Raw genomic sequence first — 12,152 nt, forward strand, 5'->3', positions numbered from 1 at the left:
GGTTTCTATTTAAACAGTAGTAAGATGTATCTTTAAATAGTAACAAACTGTGAGGGATATTAACGTTGAGCATTGATTTAGTGCCATGTAGTCAAGCCTTTGAATAACCTAGCGTTGGGTGATAAGCCTAGGAAGTACTTTATGGTGCCCTGTTTTAGAGTTTAATACAGGAAACATTTGTGATATTGCTGTTCTTTAATGCACGTTATACTTGAGAAGTGCTGAAAGACATCACAAAATGTGATGTTCTGAAGGAGTGTCCCACTAGACAAAAATTAACAATGTTGTTTACATTTCTGTAACTGATTTGATATTGCACTCTTCACTGCTGTGACTCTCCTTTGAAATGCATTTTTGCTATGTTTTAAAGTGTCATGAAAATACCGTTTTTACACTTGCTTAGTAGCTTCGCAGTTTTCCTCCCGGGTGCTCCGGTTTCCTCCCACATGCCAAAGACATACTATAGGTGGGATTAGACACTCGAAATTGGCCCTAGGCGCGCGTGAATGTGTGCATGTGTGTGCCTTCTGTGGAAGGTTGGGTGCCGGGCTAGCAACTCGACACCGTAAAACTCCACTGCCAGTCATGAACGGACAGGTGATCCGTTGTGGCGGACCCTAACCGGGAAAAACCGAAAGAAGACGTAAGTACTAACTAACAGACACACACAAGCTTTCTTTTTTAAAGCAATCTATGACTTTATGAAATGCGACGTTTTGAACGTGTGTGTTTCATTCTGTGCATTTGAACAGTGAGAATACAAGCATGCTTTTATGCTCTTGCTTATCTGAATGAATATTCATGCACATAGAAACAAAGGAAAATGTTTATTCATAACTGCACTATAACGTCATTCTCCTGCTGGGTGTTGGGCGGGGTTTGGGCGTCGCTTGCTACTGCGCATCTGGTGGGATAGGAGACCGCAAGAAAGTCTTTCGCACAAGTGAAGAGCTCGTTCTCAGCTCAACGTCACACACTTAAAAAGTTACGTGCTCGTTCTTACTCTTCTCCGATACCGTTGGTTTCTTTACTTTATAGTAGAAGCCAGTTTGATTAGCTGTAGAAATGATCTGCCTCGTTTTAGCTATATTTGCTAACATTTTCGAGACAGGTGAGTGAGATCATGGGTGTGTGTAAATGTTAGTGATAATCGTGTGAATGTCATGTAGATGTAGGTAACTGAACCGAGAATTCCAGCAACTAGATTTTTAGCCGGTGGTAGGGCGAGTAGGAGTGAATTCACCGTAGTAGGGTGTCTGTCGGAGGAAGAAGTGTCTTAAAATGTGTTCTGAGAACAAAACTGCTATCTTTAATGAATAAATACTAGTAGGTTGTAAATAAAAAAAATCACAAACATGGGCATGCACTGGCAGCGAAGTGCATACTGGATACGTGTTTGGTGATTGCCTTTAGTGGTGATGTGTTCAGGCATTACACAGTTGCATGCTTTAGTTCCATTTGCATAGCGCTCTAGACGTCATCGTACGTGTATAGCTTATTCACTATGCGCAACAGTAATTGTAAGCCTGCTTCAGAATTGTATTCAATTAAAGTACTCGTTTTGATTTAGTAGTAACGCGGTGGATTTTTATTATTAAAAAGTGCAGAAAAGTTTAAAAGCGGGGAAAAAAAGCTATATTGGGATTATTTTGGATGAATTTTAATCACAGTATGCAAGCATGTTGGTGGCATTTCATCCCTTTCTGGAATGAACTAATGCCGTAAAGTTTGCTTACCAGGATATGAGTGTTTACATGTATATGTGTGTGTCCTATCTATCTATCTACACATATATATATATATATATATATATATATATATATAATTTCACCAGCTCTCCTTAACCCATAAAATCCTCCACAAACCTATCATCACAAATCAACAAATTTAAATAAATCACCCCTATACTTACTACCCTTATAGATATATCTATCTTATTGCAACCTCAAAATCTATGTTCTGCTGACAAACTTCTTATATCAACCTGTAAATCCAACAACTTGGCAGGCGACTCCTTCTCCTGTAACTCAGTAGGAAAAGCCTGGAACTCCCTCCCTGACAACCTCACTGCTATCTCTTCTCTTCCCTGTTTCAAATCCCAAATCAAAACTCACCAAGTGACTCACTGGCTCTGGCCCTGTACTAAACCTGACTAGCTGCTACTTGCTCCTAGTGCTTTCTTTATCTTGAATAAAATCTTTCTTAAACTTACTTTTCTGCATTCATCCCTAATTATTGCTTATTGTTGTTACTGTAAAAATATGCTAATTGCTGTTGATGTTCTTCGTCTCACATTGCTGCAGTCATAACCTGTGGGTAGTCCGCTGTCCTCGGTCGGCCCGAATACCAAAGAGTTAGGCTGGCGTCGGTCATGGTCGCCCGGAGCTGACATCAGTACGTAGTAGTACTTAAGCGCATGACCGACGCCATTTCCTCAGTCTTTCTTGCCGCGTGGTCCGAAGCAGCGTTTGCAAGTGCCGTTCTACATTCTGAAATTTTCAAATTTCGAGTTTCAGACCGAAGACCAAGTTGGGCTAAGTACCCCGTTGGGGAATATTTTTGTCTTTTCTTGCCTCAATTAATCCGGATGTCAGAAAAAGTTAATAATTGTATTTCTTGTGGGAAACAGATACCTCATAGGGACTATCATTCTCTCTGTATTCCTTGCTTGGGGCCTGAGCACGACGTAGTCGGGTGTCGCTTTTGCGCTAGATTTAATAAGCGCACCATTAAACGTAGATTAGACTGTGCTAGGCTTGTTTTCGTGGCGGTGTAACTACAACATGCCGTCGGATCCTCTGACGCCCGCTACCGCAAAAAAGCGAAAAGATAAATCTTTAAAGTCTAAACCGGATGAGTTGTCTGTTGCGGACGCCGGTTCTATAGAATCTACGGTTGAATCTGTGGATCCAGCCGAGGTCTCGGCTGAATCCCAGGGGGAACCTTTACTTTTGCAGGAGTTGGCCTCTCAGGAGTTAGGCCAGGCCGAGGGTGCTTCTCAAGTATCTGTAGTTCCATCTTTATAAAAGGTTATTAGGCCTTCTACTTCAGTGACTAAAGGCCCTGCTAAGGCTAAACCTAGTCTTACTGGTACGGGCCATAGCTCTAGTTCTCCAGGTTCTGTTCCTAAAAAACATATGTTGAAAATGGCAGAGGATTTGATTACTTTGATCAGGTGCTATGCCCCCTCCAGAGAAGAGGCCTAGGGTGGAGACAGACTTAGAGGGAATGGAGCATTCCTCAGATTTCTCTGAGTCCTCAGCTGAGGATATTCAGGAATTTCCTCCCTATTCAGATTCGGATGCAGAGGATTCCTGTCCTTCTGCTTCACCTCCAGAGGATTTTTCCTTTTCTGAAACTTTGCATTCCATGAGGGAGCATTTCAAGTGGGAAGGTCAGGATTTTTCAGACTCTCGAAAAAGGCTTAGGGAATTTTTGTTTTTGCCACAACATAGGCCTTGGCTATTCCCCCTGTTTTAGATGTTGTTCAGGATGTTTTTTCTGAAACTTCACTTAATCCTGATTCTTTACCCCCTGCCCCTGTCAAGCCAGACAGGTATTACAGAGTTCCAGAGGCACACAAATATTTGTATGAGAGTCCTAGAGCTGATCCGGAAACTATTATTCAAGGGCCGAAGGGTGTCAGGGCTTCTGTGGATGTTCTTCGTCTTCCCTTGCTGCAGTCCTGACTATTGGGTATAGTCCGCGTCCCAGTCGGCCCGAATACCAGAGTATAAGGCTGACGTCGGTCATGGCGCCTTAGACTGACGTCAGTACGTCAGGGTACTAATGCGCATGACCGACGTCATTTCCTCAGTCTTTTTTGCCGCATGGTCCGATGCAGAAGCAATTTTGCGAGTGCAGGTTGGCGTTCTGAGATTTTCCGAAACCGGAGTTTCAGACCGAGTACAGAGTTGGCTAAGTAACCCCGTTGGGGAACATTTTGGTTTTTTCTTGCCTCAGTATATTACGGATGTCAGAAAAAGTGAATAACTGTATTTCTTGTGGGAAGCAGATACCGCATAGGGATTATCATACATTGTGTATACCTTGTTTAGGGCCTGAGCACGGCGTTGTTGGTTGCCGCTCTTGTGCTAGATTTAATAAGCGCACTATTAAGAGGAGGCTTGATTGTGCTAGGTTAGTGTTTGGGAAGCGTTGCAATTATACTATGCCGTCGGATGCTCCGACGCCTGCTTCATCTAAGAAGCGCAAGGACAAAACAGTGAAGTCTAGGGGTGAGGAACCGGCAGTCCCGGACGTCGGTCCTTTAGAAGGCTCAGGGGAGCCAGAGGTTTTGCCAGGAGTCTCTATGGAGTCTCAGGCAGATACTTTACTGTTACAGGATGTGCCCTCTCAGGAAGTAGGCCAGGCTGAGGGGGCTTCTCAGGTAACTGTTCTTCCCTCTCTTCCCAAGGTAGTTAGGGCCTCTCCTTCTGTTTCCAGAGCTTCTTTTAGAGGAAGGCCAAGTTCAGCTTCTGTAGGGGCTTCTCCTAGCATTTCGGGCTCTGTGCCTAAGAAACATATGCTTAAAATGGCTGAAGATTTGATTACTCTGATTAGAGGTTCTATGCCCCACCTGATAAGAGGCCTAGGGTGGAACAGGAGTTTGATAGTTTTGAACAGTGTTCACAGGCTTCAGAGTCTTCTGTGGAAGACTTGCAAGAGTTTCCTGCTTATTCTGATTCTGATGTGGATGACTCCACTCCTTCAGCTTCTCCTCCTGAGGATTTTTCATTTTCAGAGACTCTTCACTCCATGAGGGAGCACTTTAAATGGGAAGGCCAAGATTACTCTGACTCCAGAAAAGGCTTAGGGAATTCTTGTTTTGCCTCAGCATAGGCCCTTAGCTATTCCTCCTGTGTTGAATGTGGTGGAGGATGTTTTTGCAGAGGCTTCTTTGAACCCTGATTCCTTGCCTCCTGCTCCTGTTAAGCCTGACAGGTATTATAGGGTGCCCGAAGCTCATAAGTACTTGTTTAAGAGTCCCAGGGCGGACCCAGAAACTGTTTCTCAGGGGCCTAAAGGTGTTAAAGCTTCTGTTGTTAAAAATCCTGTACCCTCTGATAAAGAGGCAAGGGCTTTGGATAGGTGGGGTAAGAAAGTATATACTTCTTCCACTCTAGCCATGAGGCGTTGAATTGTCAATTTCATATGCTGAAATATCAGAATTATCTCCTTTCACAATTGAAATCTAAGGTGGATGCTTTGGCGGAAGGTATTGAGTGTAAAGAATTGCTGGATTTGGTTCATGTGTCTGAACAAGTGGGTAAGCATTCTTTGCAGTGTGGTTTTGATGCTGTTCAAGCCTCCTCGAGGGTGGCTGCTACTAGTTCTGTTCTTCGCAGACATGCATGGTTGAAGGATCAGAATTTAGCTGAGCATGTTAAGACCAGGATTTTGGATGCTCCTTTACAGTCTGATGTGTTGTTTGGACCGCCTGTGGAAGCAGTTTTAAAGAAAATGGAGGACAAAGCTAAGTCTATGCAGACTGTTAAAGATTTTTTGCAGGTGCAACCTCCAAAGTTTAGTAGAAATTGGCCTGCTAAGGGGTGGACATATCCTGCTTATGGTTCCCAGTCTAGGGGTAGATCTAGCCGTGGTAGGGGCAGGGCTCAAGGTTCGTTTAGGCCTAGATCAGACAGTTCACCTGCTCAGACTTCTGGTGAGGGCAGGGGTCAGTCCTTTCGTAAGCAGAACCAATGACCTGCCTTTTCAGCTGCCAGTGGACTCTCGTCTGGCAGCTCCTTTGGGAGGAAGATTGTCTCTTTTCAAAGAAAATTGGGATTTAATCACTCAAGACAGATGGGTGCTGGATATCATTCATCACGGTACAGATTTTATTTCCACACAATGCCCCTTTCAAAGGCATGCCAGATGTTCCTCCTCCACAAAGAAAAGAGGCTCTCAAGCAAGTTTCTCAGTTACTCCAGATAGGGGCTATTCAGCCAGTCCCTGTGTCAGAAAGGGGCTTGGATTTTATTCTCGCCTGTTCCTAGTACCAAAGAAGGGGAACACGTGGAGACCAATTTTGGATTTATCTATCCTCAACACTTATCTGGACATTCCCAAGTTCAAGATGTTGACGTTACAGCAACTGTTACCTCTGCTGGGCAAGGATCACTGGATGGTAACTTTGGATCTCAAGGAAGCTTACCTTCATGTGCCCATAAGGCTAAGTTGCAGAAAGTATCTGCGGTTTCGAACTGGAGATTTTCATTATCAGTTCTCTGCATTGCCCTTTGGCTTATCTACTGCGCCCAGAGTATTCACAAAGGTTCTGGCTCCAGTGATAGCTTACTTCAGGCTTCAAGGCATTCAAATTTATCCTTACTTGGACGACTGCCTGATTCTGGCTCAAGAAACCGAACACCTTCTACAGCATCTGGAATATGTCATAGCAGTGCTAAGATGCCTAGGGTATTCTGTGAACGAAATAAAGTCCAGTCTAGTACCCTCTCAAGACATGTGCTTTCTGGGTGTGAGACTGAATACAGCAGCCCAGATGGCCTTTTTAACCCCGGACAAACAAAAGAGTCTGTCACTTTACTTCCATCAACTATCTCATCAGTCCGTGCTGACTGCAAGGACAGTCCTTCAAGCATTAGGGTTCATGGCATCTTGTATTCTGGTGCTTCCCAATGCCAAACTGCATATGAGGAAGCTGCAATGGTATCTCAAAATGTATGGACACAGCACTGCCAAGATTTGGACACTGTCATTCAAATAATACCTTGCCTTCAAAAGGAATTCTTGTGGTGGGCTCAGGAATGTCACCTAAACAAGGGACTCTCTGTGACCCGCCAGAGGAGTCAGATTTTAACGACAGATGCCTCGGACACTGCTTGGGGAGCTCATCTAAATGGAAAGTGGATACAAGACAAGTGGCCTGCCAGACTACAGCATCTACATATCAACATGAAGGAGATGTTAGCAGTCCAGTTTGCATTGATGGCGTTCAAGGAGTTACTTCTTCCAGGGCAGGTGTTGATTCTGACAGACAACACAACTGTCATGTGGTACATCAACAAGCAAGGGGAACACATTCTTATCCTCTATGCAGGCAAGCAATGATTTTATGGGAGACTGCGTTAAGCCTGCAACTGACTCTTCAGGCAAGGTTTCTGCCAGGAGCACAGAACTCCCTAGCAGATGTATTACGCAGACAAATCATGGATCCCCACGAGTGGAAACTGGATCTTCATGTATTTCAGAAATTGACAGTGTCATGGGGAACTCCAGACATAGATCTGTTCGCTTCTCCACTAAACCACCAGCTGCCAAAGTATTGCACAAAGGGGTTTCATCACACAGCTTGGAAAGTGGATGCTCTGTCTTTCAGTTGGACAAACCTTCATGTCTATGCTTTTCCACCTCTACCTCTTCTTCCAAAGGTATTACTAAAGGTCAGACAGGACAGGCCAAGGATGATTTTGATAGCTCCAGATTGGCCTCGGCAACACTGGTACCCACTTCTAAGGAGTCTTGTAAAGAAGCCTCCATGGCCTTTACCTCTGATTCCTCATCTGTTATCTCAGAAGGACGGTCATCTGCTCAATGTCAAGCTTCAATCTCTCCATCTCACAGCTTGGCATATTCTGTGTTGAAACATGGAAGGTCTCAGCTTCCTCAACAAGTTTTAAATGTGATTATGGAAGCTAGAAGGCCTAGTACTAGGAGAGTGTACGCAGAAAAATGGAAGAGATTTTTATTTTGGTGTACAGCAAAGAATTTGGAGATTTCAGAGCCTAATTTGAGTGTGGCTCTTCAATATCTTACTGAGTTATTGGACAAAGGTTTGTCTTTCTCTTCCATAAAGATTCATGCTGCAGCAATTTCAGCTCACTATGATTGTGACCCACCTTTGTTTTCGCATCCTTTGTTCAAGCAGTTTCTTAGAGGGCAAAGAATATAAGACCCCCGTAGAGCTCCTACTCCTGCTTGGGATCTCAATTTTGTGTTGGAAAAACTTACTCTACAACCTTTTGAGCCGCAGCTACTGCTGAATTGAAATATTTGTCATGGAAGACGGCTTTTCTGTTGGCTATTACTTCTGCAAGAAGGGTGTCTGAGTTGCAGGCCCTTATGGCAGTAGAGGCCTTTTGATTTTCCATAAGGACAGGGTATCATTACGTACTAATCCTTCCTTTATGCCTAAGGTGGTTTCTAGTGTGGCTTTAAACCAAACTATTCATTTGCCTACTTTTTGCAGATCCTCAAAATAAAGGGAAAAGATTTTGCACACTTTAGATGTACACAGGCAATTGCGTTATTATTTGAGCAGGACTAAAGATTTTAGGCAGTCTCAGCAGTTACTTGTTTCTTTTGCTTTAAGTTCACAGGGCAAACCTGTGTCAAAACAAACTATTTCTAGGTGGATTGGCTTTTGCATTGCATTTTGTTATTCCCATCATGGCAAAGAGGTTCCAGCTGGGATTAGGCCTCATTCCACTAGGGCTACTGCCACTTCAACAGCATTTCTAAGGGGTGGCAACTAAGGATATTCTGGAAGCAGCTACTTGGAGTTCAGTGCATACTTTCTCTAGGCATTATCACCTGCCTATATACTCTAAGTCTAGAGCTGGTTTTGCCACAGCTGTTTTACAAGGCATGTTGTCAGCTCCTGCTACTTTATAATTTGCCAGCCTCCCTTACCTCTGCTTTGGGATTCTACCCAATAGTCAGGACTGCAGCAAGGGAAGGCGAAGAACATAGTACAGTTTTGTACCTACCATAAATGTAGATGTTCGAGGATTCCCTTGCTGCAGTCCAATTTACCCTCCCTCCTTCCCCTCTGTGTTTCAGGGTGGTTGTGTAGGTGCCTTTACATGCTTATATTTTTTGTATATATATTACTGTATATATTGTGCATGTTTATTGGTGCAGGTTGTTTTTGGGACTTGTCTTTTTGGGTCTTCTGACATCTGGGGCAAGAAAAGACTGAGGAAATGACGTCGGTCATGCGCATTAGTACCCTGACGTACTGACGTCAGTCTAAGGCGCCATGACCGACGTCAGCCTTATACTCTGGTATTCGGGCCGACTGGGACGCGGACTATACCCAATAGTCAGGACTGCAGCAAGGGAATCCTCGAACATCTACATTTATGGTAGGTACAAAACTGTACTTTAAGAATCCAGTTCCCTTGGATAAAGATTCTAGAGCGTTGGATAGGTGGGGGGAAAAAAGTGTACACCTCCTCTACGTTAGCTATGAGGGCTCTAAATTGCCAATTTCATATGCTGAAGTATCAGAACTTTCTGTTAGGTCAATTGAAATCTAAGGTGGATGCTTTATCTGAGGGTATAGAGTGTAAGGAATTGCAGGACTTGGTTCATGCTTCAGATCAAGTTGGTAAACATTCCTTGCAGTGTGGCTTCGATGCTCTTCAGGCTTCATCCAGGGTGGCTGCTACTGGTTCAGTTATTCGTAGACATGCCTGGCTTAAGGATCAAAATTTGTCAGAGCATGTTAAAGCTCGGATTTTGGATGCTCCTCTTCAATCTGAAGTTCTTTTTGGTTCCCCTGTGGAGTCAGTTTTGAAAAAGATGGAAGATAAAGCTAAGTCTATGCAGACTGTTAAGGATTTTTTGCAAGTGCAGCCCCCTAAGTTTAGCAGGAATTGGCCTGCAAGAGGATGGTCCTACCCTTCTTCGGATTTTCAGTCTAAGGGCAGGTCTAGACGTGGTAGGGGCAGGGCTCACGCTCAGGGTTCTTTCAGACCTAGGACTTGGAGTTCTCGGGCACAATCTTCTGGTGAGGGCAGGGGTCAGCCTTTTCGTAAACAGACCCAATGACCTGTACCTTCAGCTGCCAGATCCTTCTTTCCTGGCAGCTCCTCTAGGAGGAAAGTTGGCACTTTTCAAACAAAATTGGCATTTGGTCACCCAGGACAAATGGGTGTTGGAAATAATAAATCAAGGCTACAAGTTTTATTTTCACACTTTTCCTCCTTTCAAAGGCATGCCAGATGTACCTCCTGAGCAAAGGCTGGAGGCTCAGGAACAAATTTCCTTGCTTTTACAGATGGGAGCAATCCAGGTGGTACCTCCGTCAGAAGTAGGCCTAGGGTTTTATTCCCGTCTGTTCCTAGTGCCAAAGAAAGGAAACACTTGGAGGCCAATTCTGGATTTGTCCATTCTCAATACATACCTAGACATTCCAAAGTTCAAGATGCTAACATTACAGCAACTTCTGCCTATGCTAGGCAAAGATCACTGGATGGTAACTCTGGATCTCAAAGAGGCCTATCTTCACATTCTTATCAGGCTCAGCTGCAGGATATTCCTGCGATTTCGGGCTGGTACTTCTCATTATCAGTTCTCTGCATTGCCCTTTGGTTTATCTACTGCGCCCAGGGTGTTCACAAAGGTTCTGGCTCCTGTAATAGCTTTCTTCAGACTGAGGGGAATACAAATTTATCCTTATCTGGACGATTGCCTGATTCTTGCTCAAGACAAAGACAAGTTACTTCAACATCTACAGTATGTAATGGCAGTTTTAAGGTGCCTAGGGTATTCTGTGAACGAAATAAAGTCCAGTCTAGTACCCTCTCAGGACATGTGCTTTCTGGGTGTGAGACTGAATACAGCCTCTCAGATGGCTTTTCTGACCCCGGACAAACAAAGAACTCTTCACATATACTTCCAGCAATTATCGGTACTGTCCAGGCTGACTGCAAGGACAGTCCTTCAAGCCTTGGGGTTCATGGCATCTTGCATTCTAGTAATTCCCAATGCCAAACTGCATATGAGGAAGTTACAATGGTATCTCAAAAGTGTATGGACTCAACACTGCCACGATTTGGACACTGTCATTCAGATAATACCTTGCATCCAGAAGGAATTCTTGTGGTGGGCACAGGAATGTCACCTAAACAAGGAACTCTCTGTGACCCGACCAGAGGCGAGTCAGATCATAACGACGGATGCCTCAGACCTGGCTTGGGGAGCACACTTCAATGGGAAATGGATTCAAGACACGTGGCCTCCCAGACTACAGCATTTGCATATCAACATGAAGGAGATGTTAGCAGTCCAGTTTGCCCTGATGGCTTTCAAGGGCCTACTTCAACCAGGACAGGTGTTGATTCGAACAGACAACACTACAATCATGTGGTACATCAACAAGCAGGGTGGAACCCATTCTTACCCTCTCTGCAGACTAGCAATGATATTGTGGGAGACTGCTCTGAGTTTGCACATCACTCTTCAAGCACGGTTTCTGCCAGGAGCACAGAACTCCCTAGCAGATGTCTTGAGCAGACAAATTGTGGATCCCCACGAGTGGAAATTGGATCCTCATGTATTCCAACAGTTGACAGTGGCTTGGGGAACTCCAGACATAGATCTGTTCGCTTCTCCTCTAAATTTCCAACTACCAAAATTTTGCACAAAGATGTTTCACCCAAAAGCTTGGAAAGTGGATGCTCTATCTTTCAGTTGGAACAACCTTCACGTCTATGCTTTTCCTCCTCTGCCTCTCCTTCCCAAGGTACTCTTGAAAGTCAGACGGGACAAGCCTTGCATGATTCTAATAGCACCAGATTGGCCACGTCAGCACTGGTATCCTCTGCTGAGGAGTTTAATTCAGGAACCTCCTTGGCCTTTGCCACAGCTTCCTCACTTGTTGTCCCAGTCAAGCAGTCATTTGCTCAATGTCAGGGTGCAGTCCCTGCATCTAACGGCCTGGGGTATTCTGTTTTAGAGCCTGTGGGATCTCAACTTCCTCAATCGGTTTTAGATGTCATTTTGGAAGCCAGGCGGCCCAGCACTAGAAAAGTTTATGCTGATAAATGGAGGATATTTTTTATTTGGAGCACAACAAAGGGCTTTGATGTCTCGGTGCCTAATTTGAGTTTTACACTACAGTACCTTACTGAATTACTAGACAAGGGTTTGTCATTTTCCTCTGTGAAGGTTCATGCTGCAGCCATTTCTGCTCACTATGATTGTGACCCTCCTTTATTTTCTCACCCTTTGTTTAAGCAATTTCTTAGAGGGGCAAAAAATATAAGGCCCCCATGTAGAGCTCCTACTCCTTCCTGGGATCTCAATTTTGTGTTGGAGAAGCTTACTTTGCCTCCTTTTGAACCTGCAGCTACATCTGAATTGAAGATGTTCTTCATCTCACATTGCTGCAGTCCTTACAT

At 44.3% G+C, this 12,152-nt stretch overlaps 1 protein-coding gene across 1 annotated transcript in view; it reads left to right on the forward strand.

Annotated features, from left to right (window-relative positions):
- The first annotated feature begins 902 nt into the window (after positions 1 to 902).
- Positions 903 to 12,152, forward strand: part of LOC122816797 (nucleoside diphosphate kinase 3-like) — a 159,461-nt gene continuing 148,211 nt past the window's right edge. The window contains exon 1 of the mRNA XM_044089823.1: positions 903 to 1,111. Within this exon, the coding sequence (XP_043945758.1) occupies positions 1,066 to 1,111 (46 nt within the window). The 5' untranslated portion in view covers positions 903 to 1,065. The remainder of the gene's footprint in view (positions 1,112 to 12,152) is intronic.

This window comes from Protopterus annectens, chromosome 12.part0 (assembly GCF_019279795.1).
Source record: "Protopterus annectens isolate FY-2018-M chromosome 12.part0, PAN1.0, whole genome shotgun sequence".
NCBI lineage: Eukaryota > Metazoa > Chordata > Ceratodontiformes > Protopteridae > Protopterus > Protopterus annectens.